The following is a 24026-nucleotide window of genomic DNA, read 5'->3' on the forward strand; positions in this document are numbered from 1 at the left end:
ACAATCGATTTCCAACCCTGCCACGGGGAATTTAATCCATACAGGGTACACACGGTCGCTGTTTGCGAAATCACTGGCACGATCGGTCCACGTACAATACCGAATCGCTCCACCGCCGCTCGCGTTTCCACCGATTTTTTCCCGACCGTTTCCCGCAGCAGCTTTTTTCGCCCATAACGGAATCGGCCACCGAGCGAAAAATACATGGCCGGGAGCAGATGATTCTTGTTACGTCGCGCATCCTCCCCTCCTCCTCTCTCTCTCTCTCTCTCTCTCTCTCTCGCGCGTTCTCCTACTTTTATTTCTTTCGGCCCGATTTTGTCCGGCGCGCTCGTTTTTCGCCGTTGATTCGATGTCCGCGGACATCGGCGTACAATGCGGTTCGTTTAATTTGCACCGCCGAACGTGTTTGCTCGTTCGACGGTCGCCGCGTCGCGCGTACCACGGACTTTTTTGCCCGAACCAACCATTAAAAAATAACCAGACCGATGATGGCTTTGCTCGCGCGGAGCCCAGCGACGATCCGCAAACACCGAGCGAGGCTGTTTTCGTTCGTTTCCTCCGTCCCCTCCTGTCGAAGATGATTTCCAGGATACAATGCATTCGAAATGGCCAGGGGAATCCTAAATATAACGTTTGACTCGCCGAATCTAATAAGGGTAGCTTGGAAAGGAGATGACTACAGTCGAGTTTGACGTTTCGCAGTGGCAACGGCGTTCGGCCAGGACGGCGACCTGTACTTCTCGGTGAGCCCGGGCGAGCACTCGGTCGTCGAGGGATCCCCGGTGCGTCTCAGGTGCGAGGCGTTGCCGAGCTCGCGCGTCAAGTACTCCTGGAAAATCGACGGTCAGCTCCTGGCGCCGAGTCCGCGGAGACACCAGGACGGCGGCGATCTGCGGATCACCAGGGTCAACCGGATACTGGACAGCGGGAACTTCGTCTGCGTGGCCACGCACGAGGAGACCGGATACTCCATCGAGAGCTCGCCGGCGAAGATCGACATTCAATGTAAGTACAACTTCTTCAGGGGCCGCGCTCGAAGCTGTAAGGATAAAGTATCTCGAAGAGCGTCGCGGTGATTTCTCCATATACGTCGGCAACGACTGGATGGTAAATGTCGCGGAGTCATCCCCACTACCGAGACCTCGGCGGCCGTGGAGCGTGAACAGAATACGGCTCCGGCGAGACCCGTGTTGTTGACATATATCGAGAATTCACCGTACGCGTTTAACCCGGAGCAGAGGACCGGGAGCGCCGGGCTGACATAATCGAGCGCGTTCCTTCGACGATTTTTTAACGAGCCGCGGTCTCTCGGTACGTCGCGGCACTCGATTAAAAACCGAGCTAGACTCGCGAGAGTTAGTAATCCGTTGGTTCACGCTCGCGTTGCTTAATCGACAAAGTACGAGAGCGAAACGTGGAAAAAGGGATTGGGACCGAAGGGGTCGCGGAGGGAGAAGGCGCGCGAGAAGACAGTTTCCCCGACACCGTCCCCCGAGGAGGAGGGAGGAGAGAGACAAAGCGTCGACACCGACGGTTTTCACCGCGGGTCCACGTTATTCTCACGGCACTTTTTAATCGCCCCTTCTTCGCAAAAACTCGGATCAAACGCCTTCCGCGGAAATTACTTGGTATAACCGAGAATGATCTAGGCGGGTGTAGGAGGAACGATATCGGGATCGCGGGGGGTGGGGGGTGAGTGGACGGAAATCGAAGGGAGAACGCGAGAATCGCTGCTCGATGGCTTAGCTGGTGCGCGCCCCTGCGCGCCGTTTCTATCCAATTATTCGCCAGTGTGACGTTAATTAAGCATGATAATTTACCGTGGAATCGAGCCGGCCAATATGGCTACCAGTCAATCGTGGCCGCCCCGCGGCTAAAGCTCGCGTTTTAATGATTCGAAAACGCTTGAAGGGTTGCGGCACACGGGAACGGCGAAAAATAAATCCTACGACGACGACGACGTCGACGACCAGCACACTAACACCAGCATAGCACGGTGCCGAGCGTCGCGACGCCAGTGGAAACGGTCGAGGGGAACCGAGGAGGAAAACAGAAAAAACGAGAAAGAGGGAAAATATATAATGTTACCAGCGAGCGGTGCTCCGATACCCGCCAACGCGGGCGTACGTATTTTTTTTTATTTGCAGCTGAAAACGCGTATAAAATGGGTGCTTTTCGCTCGCAGGACGAGGGAGAGGCCCGGGAGCCAAAGCAACGAGAAAGAAAAAAATATTGCGCGCTCGGCGTTGAACGTGGGAGAGGGGTGCGTGGATCGCGGTGGCGCGATATTGAATGAATAATGAAGAAATTTGCGAAAAAAAAAACACCGTACATATTATTAAATCGGGGAAACGTCGAGAACGGGAGAAGAAGAGGGAAATAGTGGTGAAACGGTGGCGGGCAGCCGCGGGGAAAGAGCGAGGAAAGAGAGAAACGACGCCGGGGCGTCGTTAGCGGTCCCGCACCTCGTTATCATGTATCGTTTCGTAATTATTATTACACGTCGCTGCCAACCCGGTGAAGTGCACCGAGCCACGAGTACATTTAGCGCGTGCTTAATACCCGTCGCCGGCTCGATTCCTTTTGATAATTGCGATAAATATAATAATGATAATGACGATGGGACGTTTTCTTCGGATCCCCGGCAGCGGTGTCTCGCCAGCCCGTTTTTCCGACCCTTCTGTTTTCCACGGGCGTCTCGACGTTTCCGTAATTTCGACCGATTCGAATTCCTCCGAACCGACCGCGAGGACTCGGCGTCCTCGCCGAGCAATTAGCCGCTATAACATATTCCGGGGCCAGCCTTTAACAAGGGAGAGATTCGTGAGATTCGTCGTGACACCGTGGACACGTATCGGCTAGTTAATTAAGCGGCTACCGATATCGGCGACGCTTCCCAGCCGCGATAATTACACGCTACTCGTTCGAACGATCGCACGGCAAAGACCACGACCGACGGAGGATCGATCGGGCACAGGACCGATATTTCACGGCTCGGTATCGATCGAGATATTTACTCGAATGAAGATTCGCGTTTAAACCCATCCCGCGTCGCGTAATATCTCCGCGTTGACGGTCAGATGTTCGTGTGCGGCAACGGGTGGTCGTAAAAGCGGGCATCCGAGACGAAAACCGAGGGTACAAATGGATCGTATACTCGAAAGAATGTCTTATCGGTCGAGGCCGAGGAATGCTAGAGCACCGTGACATTTACGTTCCCTCTCGCGTACAGCTAATACCTCGAGCGTTCTTGCCGAACGGTCCAGTTATCTTTACTGCTGCGGAGCTGGTCGCAAAAAACGAAAGGGGTCGTGGATATTTTCAAATCGAGCGACTCGTCTCGCGAGCACTTGGATATACCAGCGAAGAGAACGTCGATCGTAGGCGGCGCTTTTGATGGTTCGACGCGAACGTTTCCGCTATAAAAGTGTACATTCTATTTGGACGCTTGGCTCTCTCTCTCTCTCTCTCTCTCTCTCTCTCTCTCTCTCTCTCTCTCTCTCTCTCTCTAGCGTAATCGCAGCTGCAATACGTACATGCTCGTACTCGAGACGAATTCGTCGGGAATCCGAGCCCGGTGGAAATTTTCTGGCCGAGAGAGTCGTAATTAAGCTGCGTGGTTTCGGCGACGAGTAATCTAGCGATATCGAGAAACGACGTCTGGCCCGCGAACCACCCTCGCGACTTTCCACCCTCGAAAGGTCGAGCGTCTGACGAGTGATCTCTCGAACACGCTCGGCGATGACGAGCTGGCCCGCCGTGAATATTCCGTGTGCCACGCCGTGAAAACCATCCCTCTCCCTCTTTTAATTTTCAACCCCTCGGCTCGCGGCCACAGAAGCCCGGGCTACGAGGGACGAAAGGAGGCACGGGGGTAATAACACGTCGAGAAGGATCCTTTGTCCAAATAAAAAAATAACATCTCGCTCCGCGACGAGGAAGGAGCTTGCTGCTGCGATACGCGACAATGGATAGGAAGTTGTTCAGCCCCGAGCTACGGCAACTGCAACTGCGACTGCGACTGCGACTGCGACTGCGACGGGGATCGGTGAAAAAAGAGAACGAGAGAGAGAGAGCGAGAGAGAAAAGACGCGACACGGACGAGGGGCGGCTGGATTCCCGTCGACGCGTATCGTCGGCTTTACGGGAGATCGTATCTGATTTATACCCCGCGTGCGTAGATTCGAGCGCTCGGTTTCCTGCGCGCTCCCGTGACAATATAAAGATAGAGGACTTCTGCGAGGCCGTATTTACCGAGTTTCCCGTTCATCCTCGTTCTCGCGATCCTATTCGCGTTACACGAGGACACCGTGCTCGCTGAATTCGGAATTATGTCCGCGAATCCGTTCGCGCGAAAGCCCGACACACGCGCTCCATCTTGTCGTCCCTTCTGCTTGCCTGTAGCCTCTTTTATGCTCGAACAGTAGAAACATTCAGAGAATTTATAACCCAACGAAACTGCTAAAGAGGGAACGCCTGTGTGGTTCCTACATTTTGCAACTGGTACAATTTCTGGTAGAAAACAAAAGACAAGAGGGAGCGTGTGCGATGGCGACCTAAAGAGATCGCGAGGATCCCTCGAGTTCGCGTCGTACCTGGGTTTTACTTTGCCGTGAAAAAGTAGCCGGACTTAATCATCTTCTTTCCCGCGCGAGATTTCCCAACTCGGGGAGACTGGAAAAAGTGTTAACGCGATTCCGGAGACGAGTGGATAATGGGATCGAAAAGTGGCTCCAGCCACCGTGAAAAATCCTGTCTCTCGGCTTCTAATGGACCGCGGCTAGCGATCGCGATCTCGTTCCCGTTCCCGTTCCCGGGGCTCTTCGTTTACCTTGTTCGCGGCGCACGCCAGCGTCGGCCTCGACAATTAGACCACACGCATTGTGCGACGTCGACAATGAGCCTACCGTTCCGCGAACCCGGAATCTCGTTTCCTCCGGGCGAAGCGTTCCGCGCTCTTCGACGAGTTACCTCTGTTGTTTTTTCTTTTTTGTTGGTACGCGTGTCTTTGAACCCGCGCCGAAACCAGAGCTTCGGAACGCGAGATCGATTGTCTCTTCGATTTTCCTTGGGGCAACGCGCAGCGAGTTGCCGGTGCCTGCTCGATCGCAACAATTATGTTAGGTTGGCTCGCGGGCGTTCTCCGCGTCGATCGATACGCCGGGAACGTCTTTCGTTCGACTCATTGTTGTCCACGGTATTGTTTGTTTCCCGTAGTTTTGGACGCGAGTCAATGGCCGCCGCCGCTGCGAAATTGAAACGTTTCCAGAGAAAACTGAATCGCGGCGACTAAGGCAAAGAGCGACGCGCGGAAGGCGTCTCTCCCGGTCCGCATTCTGAACTCGCGTTCCCACCCCACCGGCTCGGCCGAGAGCCGGTCGACCGGCCGTTCGCATAATGCGAGGCCAAATGGCAATTAGGCTTCCTGTATTGTACGCCGCAACAATACAGGTTTTTCAACGGGCCCGCATTCACGGGAAGAACACGCGCGGACCCTCCTAAATACCGCGATGAATTTACCACGACGCGTCAAGGGGGAGTGGCTTGATCCAGATTCGTCGGCATATTAATGACACCTGGACGATAAATCGCGCATACCGCGTGTTGCCCTCCGCCGTTTCACGGGCCAAGGGTTCCGGGAAAAGGGTACGGGGTAGGACGCCTGTTCCGGCACGCGGAAAATTATCAGCCTGGTTTTTTGCTGTAGCCACCGTCGATCCTTCCGATCTGGAAAAATTTGTTGCGGCGGCGAGACAGAAATAGGAAAACTAGAAACACGTTGCCATGGCAGCGTGAAATTATGTATATCCCCTTTCGAGGGAGGAAATTCGCGAGCCTGCCACAGGGATTCTCTCTCGTTCTTTCCTCGTCTCCTCATCCGTGTCCGCCTCTTACCCGGTCGGTCGTGCGCAGGTGGAGAACTCAATTCAGGGAGGGTTTGCTTGCATTTTCATTGTCTCGCCTTCGTGCAGGCTGTACGTCACCGTCGTCGTCGTCGTCGCCGTAGACGTCTACGTCTACGTCGTCGGCCCGTCGCGCGGAGCGAGCGGGAGAGGTGAAAAGATGAGGGGATGGTGGAAAAGTAAGAGGAGGTGGAGGCTGCGGAGAAGGGAATAAGAAGGAGAAGGGCAGGCAGGGACGGAGGAGAAGAAGGAGGGGGTAAGCTAATCGTTGAGGCTGCAGCCCGGGGCGGCTGCATTTTTTAAAAACACTACCACGGTCGCTCGGTCGTCGCGAACTCACGCCAACGCCACACGCGGAGGAACTGCTTTCTCTTTCGTTGTCTCTCCCTTCTTTTCTCTCGGGCTCCCGTGCTCGGTGGATTCTCGCTAGCCGTGCCCCGGCGCATTGTGCCGAATGAATTGCACGAGTGTAGCGTGCGCGACGCTACACGCCTCTCTCTAGGGTTCCTCGCTCGGGCTACTCTTGGCTGACCCTAAAAAGGGACGAGGAGGAGCAGGAGGAGGAGGAGGAGTAGGCAGAATGCGCGCGTTGCCTTCGTAAATGCCGTTTCCACGGTGTTTCCGTGTTTTCTGCGCGACGTTCGCGAGACGGATTAAACGGAAACGAACAGAAAAAAATCTCTCGAGCGAACACGCTCGATATAAGGGCTGGTCCCGCGCTGCTTTTCGTTTCTCTCGAACTTCCCCGATCTTCTCCGTGCTCGATATTTTCTGTCGATGGAAGTACGCGTCCAGATATATCGGTCTTGGTTTTCTATCGGATGAAACGTTTGACGCTTCCTCGATGCCTTTTTCCGTTTACCCCGGGTGAAATCGTTGGCGCGAATTTCCGTGGCAATGGCAATGGCAATGGCAGCGACGGCGGCACACGTTCCCGCGATTTTTCCGGCCCTTTCGAAGCCCTCCCGGTCGATTTGTTTCGCGCGACTTTTGTTTCGCCCCGCGCAACCCCTGTCTGTCAAATTACCGTCATCGAGCCGAACAATCGGGGCCAAGTGTACACGCCGAGGCATTTTAACCGGTGAGCTCCGCGCGATCGCTCGGCGCGCGACTAGTAGCGGGGAGAAAAGAACGCTCCGCGTGCTTCGCTGTGCGTGAAAATGGGGAAAAAAAGCTACCGGAGTCGGAGGAGAACGGGAGAGACGATCGGCGAGAGAGCGAGAGAGAGAGAGAGAGAGAGAGAGAGAGAGAGAGAGAGAGGGAGAAAGGCAGAAAGAGAGGAGAGGCGAAGCGCGTGGGAGAGACAGCGGAAGACGACGACGAAGGAAAAGAAGAGGACGAAGCGCGAGAGAAAGGGGAGAAGAGGGGAGACAAAAAACAAGCCAGAGAAGGAAAGATCCACCCTATCGCGAGAATCTGTCCGATGAATACGGAAGACCCATGCCTTTTCATTAATTACGCTCCTTACTAATTAACCCGGCACGTTTTTCCCTAATTAGATGTACGACCGTGCTGAAAAAAGCCGGCGCGTACAAGTTGTTGGAGCCCGTTTAAGCGACGAGACTGCCTCGCCTGGCCTCGCCTCGTCTCGCGAACGAACAAGAGACACCTGTTCACCCGGCAAATGCGCGAAAACGGTGTCTTCTGGAGAAAAAAGAAGGAAGAGGGAAAAAAGGGAAACGGTGCCGTGCACCGCGACGCGAACGCGCTCCGCGTTTAGGTGAAACGAGCGGAACGGTCGTCGTTCGAGAACAGGAAAATCGACGGGAAAAACCGACATCCTCGACGTCGCCGGATCCGGACAAATTTTTGGCGTAATTGGTTATTTCACAGGGCGTGGCGGAATGTATTTTTTATATTGCGCCGACGTTGGCCGACGACGGTTGACGCCGACGCCTGGATCCCCCGAGGCCAGCGTTCCTCCGGCTAAACTACTCGGGGAAAAAGATTACGTTTTCTTCTACCGGAAGATGAAACCTTAATGAACGAGCGAGAGAAGCTCCGCAGCCTCGGTTTGGAGTCGGTCTCGCCGCTGGAGGAATTTTACATTACAGGAAAAATCAATTTGGTTGTTAACCCGTACATAAAACGCTCGATCTGAACCTCCCGTGTCAGCTCTTCCGATAACATCGATTTTTCCGCGGCGAGAGAGGAAGAGTGACGCGGAGAGAGGGAGAGGGGGCTCGAAACGAACGTGTTTTGAAAAGCATTAATTTCGCTGGTACGGGTGACGCATCGGTGGACGCATTGTACGCGTAGATCCGTCGCCGATGCGTGCATCCCGATCCCAGGGAATTACGGGAGCGCTATACATCCGCAGCTGTGATTACGAGAGAGACCCCTCTTCTCTTTGCCGGGTTTCCCAGGTTTCCCAGACTTCCCAGTAGCTTCGCGCGACGATACTCGACGGCGCGAAACGGAGCGGCTCCGAACGATCCATTTGCGTTCAGATCGCTTGAAAATGCAAGGCGTTCCTTATCGGCTGACGCGCGTTTAACGTTCGTCGTCGATGCATCGCTTTTTTCCCATCTTTCTCCTTCACGGGAAAGCTCGAGGGACGGGTCGCGCCGTCGCACAGTGCTCCAGACAATGCTAAAAAGTCCAATTTCCGAGCTAGGAAATCTGGAAAATTCTTGGAAAATTCTTGTCATCTTTGAAAAAGTACTAGGGACCCCACGTCGAAAACATATCAGTTCAAAAGTGATTAATTTCGCAAGATCGCGTGGGTGCGCAAGCCCGTCGTTGCTGTCCTTGTACATCGTTACCGGCTCCGCCGCCTTTCGTTCTGTTTTCCGCGTGGCTTGTCGCGTCGCGATCGTTCGCGAACGCGAGGAAAACTCGTTTCCGGAAACCGTGCCCCGCTGAAACGATCGCACGAGCCAGACCGGTTGCGAACTCGCCAGTGGGCCGACAAACCGAGAACGTAGGACGCGCTGCGGCGAAAGAGTTTGCCGTGCGCGAACCATCGATCGTCGCAACGCGCGCACATTGTTTGGCTCAATTTCACGCGAGAAAGCGAGAGAGAGAGAGAGAGAGAGAGAGCCAGCACAAGCGCACGGCTCGACCCTCGAACTCGAGCACGAGCACGAGCACGAGCACAGACGGGGGACGGAAGTGATCTCGCCGTTTCTGATTTTCAGTCGCGACAATGGCCGCTTTTGTTCGTCGATCTGGCATCGCGTTCCTGCCCCGGGAACCGTTTCGAAAAGGGGTGACGAGCCGAACCGGCGCGAATCGACTCCGATGCTCGCTCCCGCGCCGTCTCTACTGCAAAAGCGAATCGTTTTCGTTGCCTCGCTCGCTCGCTGCAACGCCGATAGGTATCCGCGTCGAAAACGAAATCCCTGTCAACGATCGATATCCTCGAAACAATTGGCTCCTCGCGTCTCGGTTTCCCCGCTCTCATTGTTCGCTCGATCTCTCCTTTGATCGGTTCGTTCTTTCCTCGTCCACGCATCCCGGTTCCGCTGTTCGCGTTAACACTTTGACCTCTCTCTTCGTATCATCTGACGAAGCCGCAACGCTCCGTAAAACGTTGGTAAATTGATCCTCCTCCAGGACACGGTGCACAGCCGAAAGTTTTAACAGCGAGAACAGTCTAAGCGGCGATCGTCGCGATACTTCCAGCAGACTTCGATCGGCCGCAAATTCCCCGGCAATGCAACACGTAAGCCACTTATCCTCCGTGAATTTTTTACCTTGTCCAAACATGCTCGGCGCAATTTTTCACGCTCCGCGGAGCGGAGAACGCGGCTTTGTGTACACGCGTGTCGGCTCGAGTGCGCGCCGCTCGCAGAAAGGGAATGCAAAATCGTTTCGTCAAACTGCAGTCGCGCACGTGGCCGTCCAAGTGGCTGTCGCGCTGCACCGTGGTGCGCGGGGGTAAAAGGAGAGAGAGAGAGAGAGAGACAGAGAGAGAGAGAGAGAGAAAAAACTAATTTATCTCCGGGTCTCGTCGCGCGTCTCGCGTCGTTTGCGGATGTAGGTGTAGGTGTAACACTCTATCTGCCCGCAGATACGCGAGACTCTATTTTCAGCGGTTTTATCTGCCGGGAACGCGAGACTCGCCTCTCGCACGCCGGAACGAGATCCTGCGAGCTCTCGAATCGATGCTCTCGTCGCCATCGCCGCCCCCGTGTCGTCTGCTCCGGCTTGTTTCCCCCGTTTCCGCCATTTCGAGAGCCGGCTCTCTCCGATGATCCCACCGAGCGAGATTCCCCTTCGATCTTTATCCGGGGGATGGGTGGCGGAAAGACCGTGTTCGGACGTTATTGAATTACGCGAGACTACCGGTCGGAATAGTTTTCGCCGGTTCCAACAAGTTTCGCGGGAGACTCGGGCCCGGCCACGGCCACGGCCGTTCGGTAACTTTTTAACGAGCGCGCAGAACCGGGCTAACGGGAAATGTTTCCGCGCGACGCGTCGTGCATCTGCTACGGCCGCCGCGCTGGGAAAAAACTTTCCTCGAGTGCGGAATCGCGGGGGTTCGCCCGAACCCGACCGTTGATAAAACCTCCGCCGTGATTCGCCTAGGTAACCCTTGACTCGTAGACGATGTCAGGCATCGCGACCCTTCGCGCCCAAGTTTGACGGTTCGAAAATAATTACCGTGTTCCTCCTCGACTCCCGTGTCCCCTGTCTCCCCTCCTCCCCCGAAACCACCCAGCCGCCGTTCCCCCGGAAACCTGGCCATCGTCTTTCTCGCGTGGTTCTTGTATTCCTCTTGGGGTGGTTTCGAGGATTGCCACTCGGAGCACGTTCGCAATATACTCGGTCTCCCTCGGCTCGTTCTCCCTCTCCTTCTTCCTCTTCGTCTACGTTGGTCGTTTTACTTCTTTCTCGAGTTCTCCCGAAAATTAGATAATTCAGGAACACCGCGCGGCGCCCGGCAGAGGTCGGTCTTTTTTCAGCGACGGGGATCGCGAGCCCCCGGCTCCCTTGCCCTAAACGTTTCACGAGGTCTGTTCAAAAAAACAAAAAGTAACCGACCTTCTTTTTTCGAATTTTTTTTTGGCCTAGACTATTGGTCCTTGTCACCGTCCAAGTATTCTCCTCCTCGATTGATACGCTTATTCTACCGACGTTTCCACTTCCGGTAGCGGGAGTCTTTCAGAGAGCCCGTGCCTGTGAATACGTTTTAATTTCAATTGTGTCAAAACGCCTTTCTTTCGACACTGATTTCACATTGGGGAACATGGAAAAGTCAGCTGGTGCAAGGTCGGGAAAATAGAGAAAATTCCCGAGTGAAGGCGATACGAGAAGGAGCATTGTCATAGTGTTCCACGAGTTTTCACGCTGAAGTTCGAGCCTCTTCTTTCGGACCCTCTCGCTCAAACGCCTCGAAACTTCAACGCGATCTTCGGGCCGGTCGACGATACCGGTCGATACGCGAATCGCGTGTAAATTGTTCACTGTGGTGGAATGTCACCGAGAACTTTCCTCCACGGAACCGTACAAACGCGTTCCGATTCAATATTTGCTTTTTATTTCTTCAAAGGTATACCGCCGAGCTCGATTCTCACGGTGCTATCTCTTGCGCGAACAGCCTCTCCTTCTCTCTCTCTCTCTCTCTCTCTCTCTCTCTGTAGTTCTCGTTCTCGTCGGCAAACAGCGTCGAGTCCTCTCGTTTCCCAAAAAGCAAACGAATGGACGCTGTTGTCCTCCATTTTTATTACCCCCGGTAATCCCGGCGTCCGTCATCGGCGATGAGCGATACCGTATCTCGAACGTCTGCATTCCGAAGCGACATTTATCTGATCGTTTTTACGACGCGTCATAAAGGATGCAAACGCTTTTCGGCTCGCTGTCTCGTTGACAGCCGGCGATACTCGTCGATACGCGCCGATCGAGGTCGAAAAAGAATGCTCTCCGGGCCCCGTTGTTGGAAGAGTTCCCGCGGGACGCGACCGTTGCCGGGCTGGCTCCTCTCTCTCTCTCTCTCTCTCTCTCTCCAAGCTTTCCCGAAAATTCAATCGCTGCCGAACGGAAATCGCGAGGGATTATTCAACGGTTATACGCGCCGATCGATGTATAATGTATAAACAGCTTTGAAAGTCGAAGCAGCACGAAATAATTGCGGCGCGCGAAGTAACGAGGCGTAGTCGCGTTCGTTAGTAAGTTTGCTCCTAAAAATCCCTGGCAAACCCTTCACCCACCCCCTCTTTCGCTCGCTCTCGTTTCTCGTCCCCTCGCCCTTTTTTCCATTAACAGAATCACCCCTGTCCCGCGAATCGAATCGAATCGTATCGAATCGTATCGAATCGAGCCGTCACGCGCGCGCACACATACAGGGTACACCTCGGTGCAGGACTATCGAGTAGGAATCGATTCTCGCTCGTTAACGGGTCCACGATATTCGGACGTTCACCGATTTGGTCGGTCAATTAAAACGATTTCCGTCGGCCCGACGAATCGTCGATAATTAACATTAAACGCTCCTTTCACGGGCGGCGCGCGAGGCCTCTCCGAGAACGATGATCGGGGATAAATGTCGCGGCAAGTTTTCCTCGATCCGGTGGAAATCGTTGATTATCCTACGAAAAAAAAATTCTCCAGCAGGCCAGGCCGAGTAGGTTCCCGAAGCGGCGAGGAGCAGAGTCGCCGACCCAGAGCTGGCAGACGAGGGCGGATAGGTACAGTTCTGGAGAGCCATAAAACTTTATGGTGCGTTTGCATCGACCGACCCTCCCTTCCCTTTCCCTGCCTTACTACCATCCCCATGGCAACGACCGACCCCCGAACAGAACCACCCTGCACCCATCTCCGTCTCTCTCTCTCTCTCTCTCTCGTTCCTTTCTCCTCTCTCCGCTCTCGGTTTTCTCTTTCTCTTTCTGTTTCTCTTACCCGCTCCGCGGTTCTCTGCCGCTCTGCCGCTCTGCCGCTCAGCCTCGATGTCCCGCTTGTGTCTCTCTTCCTTCCAGCCCGATGTACACTCTTTCTCTCTGTTTCGCGCTCTCCCCGATCCCCGCCTCCACCTTCGACTTCCCCTACCCCTTCTCTCCCCTCCTTCTTCCATTTGGCCGTCTCACCCTTGATTCGCCTTCTTCGTCTTCCAGACAGTCACGTCAGCTACCGTCTCTTTCTGTTCCGTCTATCCCTTCACGCGGCCCTGCGAACCGAACGGCTGATTCCGACGCGAAAAATCGGTTGTTTATTCGGCCGCTGAAAAATCCTCGGCGATTCGGATTTTCCTCTCCATGCAAGTTTTACTCTCGAAATTAACCCTCGCACGGACCAAATTCTCTCTCCCCCCCTCTCTCTCTCTCTCTCTCTCTCTCTCTCTCTCTCTTTCTCTCGACGGACCGATACGATACCGTATCAAGTTCCACGAGAAAAGAACGCCGCGGCCGACGGTATTTCAAAGGGGACCGACGGCGGATCGGACCAGAACATTTACTCGTATTGTTCGACTAATCGGTCGAGCCGCCCACGCTGCTGCTCGCGTTTATCGAGCAAACTCGTAGGCGTCGAATAGCCTAAACGCCACGCAGCGGCAAACTTCTTCGCGAACCTCGCCACGATAAACGCCGTTCTGTTCGGGCGTCGATGACTAGGTCGGATTTCAGAGCGAACTATACCGGGGACAGCACGATGCCCGCGACAATAGTTTCGGGTTGCACGAGTTACGAGTCCGCAGCTTCTCTACAGGATCTGTTTGACCGTTCGTCTGGCGATACCAAGCCAGACTTGGCGCCGCGGATTTCCAACGGTATTCGTTTTCTCTAAACCGGAACAAACTTCTACTTTGTTTTGGAAAGAACGAGACAAAAGAGTTCGAGTAAAGTTCAGGAGAAGACTGCGAATTCTCGTGGAAAATATACATGAAAGCGGGTGTTCGGTAAATATTGATTTGATCCCTTAACAATTCTGGTAGTTCTTAATCTTTTTTTATTCTGTATGTCACGTGGCCAATTTCTGCACGCGCCGGCGACTCTACCGAGACCGATTCGTTCCGCGAAAACAGGCAAACTTACCTGGAAGGGTGTAATTTCTCTCGAAATGTTCTTACGATAATCTTCTGGTGCGTCGAGTCCGCCCCGGATCTCTTTCTTTCCTCCTGACCGGTTCAAGCGTTTTCTTCGTCTCTGGGTCACCGATTCCATTCAGAAACTTCGAGCGCTTGAAAAGGTACGAATTTCTTTTATCCGTAACCCCCAATTCGATCGGACGCTTTCCTCGAACGACCTCGGCTCCGAGGAATCGGTACAAAAAGTTTCGTTGAAGCTTACTCTGTTTCCGGGAAGACGTCGCGTGTCATTGTTGCCAGACGAATCGATGGCCGTACAATATTTTGGTCGTCGAAGGCCGTTCGGTGAATCAACATTTTTACAAAGGGACCGAACGACTCCAGTTTTTCTGTCGAGCAGGATTTACTAGCTAACACGTGATAAAACCTTTTGGGAAATTGTGAAAATTCTAGGAAGCTTGGCAGAAAAACTGAAATCGTTTGGCCGACTTATAAATAAAGTTATTCCGATTTATCCTTCCGCGAGCAAACATGTTTTTCGCAGTTTCTCAATTCCTGTATTGTTCCGGGCTTTCGGTAAATCTGAAAAAATTCTCGATTCCGTATTCAAGTCCCTATTTCAATGGACTATTGTTGAAACGTGAAATATGCGAAGCATTACCGGGAGAAAGTAAATATTGGAAACAAAGGAATTTGAACAGTTGCCTAAGGAGGGATAAACCGCGTGCCATCGATCGATTGTGTACACAGTTTTTCGTCGACTTCAGAGAATTCCATTCCGGAATTCCGCAAGGAGAATTAAGCAATAAAGGGCTGGCTAACGGAACAACAACACATCGTGTCTCCCGGCGTTTCGTTGTGTTTGGCGACGACCAGTTCCCTCTCGACTGTGCGCTCCGTCTCTCTCTCTCTCTCTCTCTTTCTCGGGCTGTTCGCGGGCTTGTACCGTGCCGCGAGCGGAAGAACGAGGCTCGTCGCGAATCTCGACACGAGGCGTAACGACGTAACGGTGTAACACGGTAATAATTTAGAAGGAACCGGCCGGCCAGACAGACTTACCCATCCCCCGGCCGGATTGCGGCACGGCGCAGCTTGTCGCGCGGTTTTTCTTTCGACAGAAGGTTTCCAGAGAAAACCGCCGGTTTGTTTGCTCGTCTAGGATAAACAGCGGTTCGGCTTTCGTGGAAAGGCGGAACCGTTTCGGGATTCCGCGGCTCCGCGCGCGCGGAAAACGTCCACGGGACACGGCCGTTTGCGTTCCGCCGTGCTCGACCGTGCTTTTCTACTCCCCTTTGGGCTCGCCTCCGCCACCCGTCACCCCTTTGGCGGCGTTCTTTTATGTCCTTTTCGGTTTACAATGTACGTAAACGATCTACAAGGGGAGTGTGCTTTGTCTTCTCGAGGGATATTAGATTTGAAACGGGATGCTTTTAGTTCCCCGGCCGATGGATGCCTCTTTCGCCTCCTTTCTCGTTTCGATCCAGCGGGGAAAATAATTTCGTTTTTATCTCGGCGACGGGTTTTCTGCCGCGCCGAGCCGCGACGAGCCGCCCCGAGCGCGACGCGTTCTCGTTATTTCCATTTCCTTTTTCCTTTTTCGCGTCGTTTCGAGAGAGAATCCTGCGAAATATGTTGCGTCCCGTCTGGAGGCACAGGAGGCGAACAGTCGACGCGCAGCCCCCGAAGGCTTCCGCCATTACCGAAAAAGTCTCGAGCGTGTACAGGCGAGAGGAATCGCGGCCAATTTTCTTCTGTCTTTTGGACCGGGTTGCCGCTGCTCTGCAACGAGACACGCCGGCGCGGCTAAAGTTACCCGTGGAAAGAAAAAGAAAACAGATTCGGTTTCTGAATCGTGGCCGCGCGATATCGCTTTTCCTGCTGGGCCGCCCCGAGTCACCGCCCAGCCTCTGCCCGTCCCGTGTGCTCTTCGGCGTTTTCCTTTCAAGTCTTTGTAGCTCACAGAGGCTCGTTTTCACCGGTCGTCGCATCGCGCCGCGCCACGTCGCGTCGCGTTTACGAGGTACGTAAACGGGGCTCCCGCGAGGAAACGCCAGAGAAGAATTCCTTTTAAGTAGCATTTTTCGAGCCTGTCGTTTACCGCCTGCTCGAGGATCCTTCCTTTCTGCTCCGCGCGAGATAAAAAGCGCCGTAGTCACGGTCGTCGACGAGAATTAAGGCCGCTAAATTGCTTTCGCGCCGCAAGAATTATTGTCTCGCGTTTTTCGCTGTCCCTGTTGCGCCAGAAACACTTTGAAATCTCCTTTACGCTAAACGCTGAAAGCGGACAGTTACGTCGCGTCGCCACGAATGTACAGCGGCGCGAGGCACCCAACTTGATCACCGCGAATAACTTCTAAATTACGCGTTGTACAAAACAATGATTCGTACAGATGTTACTTGGTGTCAAGGGAGACACGGTACCACTTCTTTTTGTCTTCGCCGTATGGGTTTTCGTGTATCACGTATTCACGAATAGTTTTCAGTTGCATTCTTTCACTGCTTTCGTGTTACGAGTTGTGTAGCCAGGAACATTGTTCGAGCAACAGTCCAAGCTCTACACAACTCTTCTTCGTGCGGTTTCCCTCTTAAGTTCCTGCGAGCATCTTCCGCGTTCAGTTCATCTCAGGCCAGGGAAGAAGACTGCAAGTGGTCTTCGGGTAGAACATGTCAAGATCCATCCACAGGAAAAGAAGAAACACTCGAAGAAACACTACACATGGTACAAGCTACAATCATCTGTACACTAGCACTCGACCTGCATACGAAACGGCCCACACCGTGCTGCATTATAGTTCTACTTGGTTCTATTTTGTATATCTACACGTTTAAAATTGTAATTTATTTGGTGAGAAATAAAGAATATTAATTACAATAGTTAATGTGTTCTTCTTTCACCACCCTGCACACGAATATTCGAAATTGGAATTAAATTAATGTCCCCGAAAATTTCGGAAAAAGTATTTAAAATCGAGAAAATTAAGTATTGTATTAGGAGAACATGATAGAAAAAGAGGTGGCACGAAAATTCGTGCCACCTCCTTCGTTATTATGTTCTCCTAATACAATTTCGAAATTTTTCGGGATTTTCGAAAATTTTGGGCAAATTTCGACCGTCTGACTTGCCGTTGACCTGTACTACTGATGCCACCTCCTTCTATGTTATGTTCTCCTAATACAAAGTTCGAAAATTTTCGAGATTTTCGAAAATTTCGGCAAAATTTCGACCGTCTGACTTGCCGTTGACTTGTACTACTGATGTCACCTCCTTAAATATTATGTTCTCCTAATACAAAGTTCGAAATTTTTCGAAAATCTCCCGAAAATTTCGACCGTCTGGCTTGTCGTTGACTTGTACTACTGAATTTCGTGCCACCTCCTTTGCTATCATGTTCTCCTAATACAAAATTCAATTTTCGGGATTTTCGAAAATTTTTCGAAATTTTCGGATTTCTACTAGGAGAACATGATAGCAAAGGAGGTGGCACGAAATTCAGTAGTACAGGTCAACGACAAGCCAGGCGGTCCAAATTTTCGGGAGATTTTCGAAAAATTTCGAACCTTGTATTAGGAGAACATAATTTCGAAGGAGGTGGCATCAGTAGTACAAGTCAACGGCAAGTCAGGCGGTCGAAATTTTCGGAAAATTTTCGAAAAATTCGAACATTGTATTAGGAGAACATAATTTTGAAGGAGGTGGCATCAGTAGTACAAGTCGACGGCAAGTCAGGCGGTCGAAATTTTCGGAAAATTTTCGAAAAATTCGAACATTGTATTAGGAGAACATAATATTGAAGGAGGTGGCATCAGTAGTACAAGTCAACGGCAAGTCAGACGGTCGAAATTTTCCCAAAATTTTCCAAAATTTCGCTCTTTGTATTAGGAGAACATAATTTTGAAGGAGGTGGCACGAAATTCAGTAGTATAACTCAACGACAAATTCAGGAAAGATTGATGGTTCAATGATTACATACACAGATACGTCTTTTCGTTACAATTTCTTTATTTACTCATAGTAGATCGTTACATAAAGTGATTACATCAAAAATACAATACAAATGTTCATATTTAATGTGTTTCACGGTTTACGTCCAAGGCGAAACCGAATCCGTACGATTGATAACAGTCGACCATGCTTCTCTACTGTCGATGCCGTTGCCGTTTGCTCCGCGTCCATATTAAAAGTTTAATAACGTCCCGGGGTTGTCAAAAGGGTGCTACCTTTTGCCTCCTCTCGTCCGCGATCGCCTCCAAACGAATCTATTGGTTCGATCGGCCGTGCGAGCGAGAGCGGGCTCGGTTCAATATCGGCTCTGGCCCCCGACCGCCACGGGAATTTTTACCCTCCTTTTGTCGAGGAAAAGCCACTTCCGCCGTTTGTTTCCGCGGCTGTTTTTAGATCGCCTCGAGCCACGTTCCCGTGGAACCCTCGAGCTCGTAAACTATTGTCTCAGCGTCGATACGCTCCCGTTTGTCGATGAAAACCGGTCCTGGCGCTGCTCGAATTTCCTCTCGGCTCGACTCGCTTCTTCGCCGAACAAAAAGTTCGCGAATTGTTGTTCGGCCTCCTTTCCCGGCGCGAATCGACAATTCCATAACCCGATGGATTTACACCGTTGCAGCAGCGAGGAGTACGGAGAACTTTCTCCGACGTTTCGAGTGTGTTTTCAAACGATAGAAATCTTCTTGTTCTATCGAAGAATCATAAATAACAAAGTAATCGTCTTACGTGCGAAGATCCGTTCACGGCTGTTTTCCAACAAGTTTCCCGTTCGGTTTGCTCGCGCCGGTTGCAGGCTGGCGATATGTTCTTTACGCGGCTGTCGGCTCCGCCGCTCGGAAGAAATGGAAATTGAGGAAGGAAAGCGCATCCGACGATAACCGGATGGTTAATCGATTTCGATAATCTGTTATCGGTGGCTCGGTTCGCTTGCTCGACGATAGGCGGACGGGCGGAAGCAGGTGAAAACCGATCTCCTGGATTTTCTAGCCAGGAAAAGCCGCTTTCTCGAATTCTGCCGAGGCGGGCGGATTCCTCCCTCGCTCGCGAGCTCGACGAGATCTCTCGCGCGCCGCGACGAATTTCTCGATAATTAAAGAGCCATCGTCGACCGTGCCGTCTGGCGGTCACGCTTCGAGTATCCGCGTCTCGAGTAATGTCCGCTACGTGGTACGCGCCGCGATAATTATCGAGCAGCCCGTTTCCACTACAGTATTTCTCTTGCAACTGCAGACCCGAAGTTTTCACAGTTACGGAGAGAACACGCTATCTGTCCACGTGCTGACTCGAACCACTGGCGTCGTGTCTGGGTGGTCCGCGTCCCGACGTGTTCCACTCCCCCGGAACGATTACACGCAGCCGTACGTCGACGCGTTCACGATCCGTCCTCGATATCCCCCTCTGGAAAAAGAGTATCGCGTTACATCCGAGCGGGCCAGACGGTTCCTGGACTAGACAGCCTCCTATTCCCCGAAGACCGACCTCCGTCAATTTTTTACCGTAACATCTTCCGCGCAAGCGGCGATCGTAGATCGTCGGATAGCGGAACAATAGCATCGAGGAACGAGAAAAGATTTCAATTCCGGGGGACAGACAAATGGGCCGGGGAGAAATCGGCAAAACTTGGACCGTTCAAGATTTCAGGGTGTTGGCGACAAGGTTGACAAGGTTGCCGTTGCGGTGTCAGAGGTCGGTTTCTCCGCGAACGGGCTGAGGTTGCGATCGTGGCCGTAACCGTGACTGCGATCGTGGCTGCGGCTGCACGAGGCCGTCGTGCTCGGTACGCACGCGCGTCTTCCACGGTGTTTACACGAAAGTTAATCTCGACGACTGCACGGTTTAGTGGATGCCGAGAAGGAGCGAGTGGGAGCGTCGACGAAGGTGGGACGGGCCGGGCCGGGCCGGTCTTTGGCTGCGTAAGCGATGATAATAATAAACGTTGCTCTCCCTTTCTTCTCGGGCTCTCTCCCTTTCTCTCTCTCTCTCTCTCTCTCTCTCTCTCTCTCTCTCTCTCTCTCTCTCTTTTGCCGGTTCTCTCGTTATCGCTCCCTCCTTTTCTTCGGTTTTTCTTCTCTTGCTCTCACTTAGCGGGGCGAGCACGCGCGCGCACCGCCAGCGGTGCCGGGGCGGTACCTTTGATCTCTCGCTTCGTTTGTGCATTTAAACACGGCTTTCCGAGTAGTGAAGAGAGCCGGGAAGAGAGAAGGCTCGAGGAGGACACGGGAAACCCTGTAAAACCGACGGAGAAAACGGAGCATCGAGAGAAAGAGAAGTAAAAGGGCAAGAAGAAGGGAGAGACAGAGAGAGAGAGAGAGAGAGAGAGAGAGAAGGCGGGGGAGAATCGAGTCGAGAGGTCGGGCAAAATCTCGTGGATACCACGGAAACGCAAACTGAATTTCGCGATTACAAACGAGCCCTTCTTACGGCACCCTTCCCTTCTCTCGCGTCTTCTTCCCCCGCCGGGCGGCCGCCTTATCCCTGAATTCTTGTCTCCCACTCGGGCGCTTTAGCCCTCTCACGGTCATCCCTCCGCGATTTTTCCTCCTTTCTTCCGGGCTTTGTGATTGTTTATTGTCGCATTGTGCCGCGACAGCGAGCGGCATCCCTCGAAAATATCCGCCTGCTCGAGGATAACTCCTCGAGATTAATGCTCTTTAATGGACTCAATGTCGGAGGAAAAGAGAGCGTGGCGCGGGGGCATTTTAACGCGGCCCTTTAATACGCTCGCGCACCACCCAAGGCCCCGTTGCGACAGGAAAAGGGTGAAAGAACGAGCAAAGCAACGGGCGCTGCGCGGACCACAGAACCCGAGAGGGACGAATATCAGAGAGCAAGAGGAGAAAGAGTGGAAACAGAAGGAGGCGAGGGTGGCCCGTTATCCGGACGCAACGTTTTCGAACCGGCTGTTTCCTTTTCCTCCCCTGCGTGCCGCCGCTTTGTCCGCGAACGTTGTTCGATGCGGTATTGAAAGGAGTAATTTGCAAAGTTAACGCGCCGCGCGACGCGCGCGCCGGCAAACGCTTCGCTCCGCTCCGTAGCCGCGTATAATGGCGGGTCTGCGCCGCTAATTGCTAGTAATTAATATCGACGCGAACGGTACAGGTGCGAAGTAATCGAGACACATCAAAGGACGCGCTTTCTATATCAATAGATTTCGATTATTATTCGCAGACTACCCCGGGCTCCGGCGCCGCGCTCGAGTTCACCGAGAAATATTCCCGCGATCCTCCTCGTCCGCTGTTTCCCGATCATTTGTTTCGGCACGTTTGCGCCGCGTTACAACGTATCATCGAACCATCGAACGCCGTAATTACATACCTTGTCGTACGCGTAACGCGCGCCATTGTTTCCGAGCTTCGGAGTCCGCCAGAGTTGAAACTCCGCGTCGCAGCACCGCGTTTCCGGTCGGATGAGAAGGGTTATAGGAGGTCCTTTCCTCGCCGAGGACCCGCAGGCGTATCTCTCCTGTCGCCGGAAAGGAACGAGTAGATGGAAAACTGCGCGCATTAACGGAAAAGATTAATTCGCAAAGTAATCAGCCCGTAAGGGAAACGTCGAGAGAAAGGTAGAGAGAGAGAGAGAGTACCGTTGGGTTCCCCCAAGACACTGCAGAGCGAATCTGGCCTCTTGACGCGAGTCTCGTTCCCGCGTCGGCTCGACCTCGGCGCGATAAAAAAAAAGAGGAAAAAAGAAAGTTGTCGACTGGTAGAAGCATCGTCGCGGATAAAAGTAAGGGGATTGGACAGGCTGCGCGGTTCAGTCGGCTGTTAATAATACCACCTCGGGGATGCGGCCGCCGCTCCGCGCCGGTAGTACTCGTCTCCATTTCACGGGTAACCAGGCATCCATGTAAAGTAAATTCCGTCCCCGCTAGTATTTTCGGTGATTCCCGGCCGCCGGATCATCTCGGATTCGATCTCCCAGGCGCCCCGCGACTTACACGACTCGTCGGAAATGAAACGGAACGCGGCGACAGAATCGAAGCAATACGGGCCCAGAGATTCGCTAATGACGTGCGCGCTCGTCCTCGAGGTCCTTTGCCCCGCAAGTTCTCTCGCTCCGAGGATAATTCTGTAATGGGAAATTCGATCGATGAAGCTGTGCGCTATTTGAATCCACGCGGCCGCCGCGCCGTACCGCCTAATGAAATGGAACCCGTGTCGGGACGCTGATGCGTCGAAAACTATGAAACCCTGTGTCGGGTTGGCTGCGCGCTTCGCTCTTTCTCTCTCTCTTCCTTTTCTTTTTCCTTCTTATTTCGATATCGATAAGCTTGTCCCGCCACTCTCTCCCTCTCTCACACTCTCACGAGTATCGCCGTCCCAACGAAAGCGGAAGCTCGCCTCCGCGTTTTCGGCCCCGACCGATTCATCGACTCGGCGACCAACGAGCGAAGCCGTAGAACGACTCCTGCCTCGGGTAAACTGTTGGCAACGCGGCCCTTCCGCGTCTGTCTCGGATTTCCTTTCCTGTTCGCGGTGAGATCAACTCGTTATTGACCCCTCCCGTTGACAGGTGAGCCTGCTTGTACCGGGTCGTCCCGTAAGTCGCGCCGCTTTCGACGCCGACTTTAAAGTGGCTTGCATTTATGCAGGATTTTAGGAGAGGGAATCCTAGCTGATCAGCGGACTGCTTTTATGTTCAAACTATATCAAAATTGACTTGGACAATTTTTATCTTTCATAAAGACCCGCACAGTCTACTGATCAGCTCCTGAGCACACCCGACTTTTCCTGATTTCCATCTACCGGTCACCTGACCGATTCTATTTTGAAACAATTATGGAAATTCCAAATTGATTGCCTACATCTAATAGACCAAACAGATCCGTCGATCGCATGTTGTTGGAATCGAGGCCGAGTCGCCCGAGGAAAATCTGTTTCGCGGAGGAAGAACCGGTGGAACGAGATCGGGAACGAGTGGTTTCGAGTTCCGTGAAATCCTATCGTCGGAAACGCTCGGTAGAAAGCGCAAAAGACGGGGCCGTAATTTCAGAACGGGGAAAGAGCATCCGTAGGACAATGGAAGGGAAAGCAATTCCCGACCGAGCAGAACGACGACGACGACGACGACGACGACGGCGACGGCGACGACGACGGTTAACAAGGAGAAGAAGACGAAGGAGCAAGAGAAGAGCCAGCCAGAGGGTGGAACTTGCTCCTGGGAATGTCAGTTCGATTCCGTCCTCGTTCCTTTTTGCTCGGCAAGGATCAAGCGGCGGTCTGGAAGCGAGTGTAACCTCTACCGGGGAAGCGACCGCCTCGAAACCCACGGATTTAATCGAATCAAATAAAACATCGTGCGCGAACCCATCCGTCCCATCTTCTCCCCCTCTCTTTCTCTTTCTCTCTGTCCTCCCCCTCCTCGTAGCGGTCCCTGTTCTTCCCGATCGTCTGCCTAGCGCTCGATTCCGGCCTTTGGTTCTTTGGTTCGTTCTCCGGTTCGGTTTTTTGCTCGTTGTTGCGCGCTCGATTCGTCCCGCGTCCACGGACGAAGGGCACGGGACAGGACGGGTTGCGCGACAGGACGATGGCGGAACAACCGCGAGACGCGGGGGGAGAAAAAGGACGGCGCTTAGTGCCGGGAGGCTGCCAGAAGAAAAGGGCTCCCTCGACGAACCGCGTCTTTTGGCCGGTGTTCCACGGTTTGAAGAAACGCTTCGCGATCTCTCTCCCTCTCTCCTTCTACTCGTTTTTTCTTAATTTACTCAGACTTTGGTGAACCAGCGCGCGGCGCTCGGCAAATAACTCTCGGCCCCGCGTTTCAAGGATTCACGAGCCACCGAGTGCCGGCCCTCTAGTCGCGACCTTTTGTTCGGGGGGAAACACGGTTGACTGGGGAGAGCTTCTTGATTCCCTTCGTCCAGTTTTTGTCTCGCGGACGGGCCGACCTTGCCCTCGAAACCGATCCCTTTTGATCCGTGAACCGGATTCCCCGCTTTTAAGGTCCCCGCCGGACCGTGGCGGTGTGCCGCGGTCGACGCTCGTACGCGTCGCCGAGTCGAGAGGCTCAGAAAGGTATCACCGAATTTCAACCCTCGGAAAGTATAGCTCTCGCCGATATCGAATAAAAGTTTCAAACGCGACCGGGTACGCGACGGCGGCGGGTGCGTCAGAGGTTGCTAAATTATTCGCAAGAACCGTGGCCTGATCGATCC

At 53.1% G+C, this 24026-nt stretch overlaps 1 protein-coding gene across 1 annotated transcript in view; it reads left to right on the forward strand.

Moving 5' to 3' along the window:
- Positions 1–24026, forward strand: part of LOC143362026 (tyrosine-protein kinase-like otk) — a 38454-nt gene that overhangs the window by 6697 nt on the left and 7731 nt on the right. Inside the window, exon 2 of the mRNA XM_076801806.1 lies at positions 706–1008. Within this exon, the coding sequence (XP_076657921.1) occupies positions 706–1008 (303 nt within the window). The remainder of the gene's footprint in view (positions 1–705; positions 1009–24026) is intronic.

The sequence above is a fragment of the Halictus rubicundus genome, chromosome 16 (genome assembly GCF_050948215.1).
Source record: "Halictus rubicundus isolate RS-2024b chromosome 16, iyHalRubi1_principal, whole genome shotgun sequence".
NCBI classification, from domain to species: Eukaryota; Metazoa; Arthropoda; class Insecta; order Hymenoptera; family Halictidae; genus Halictus; species Halictus rubicundus.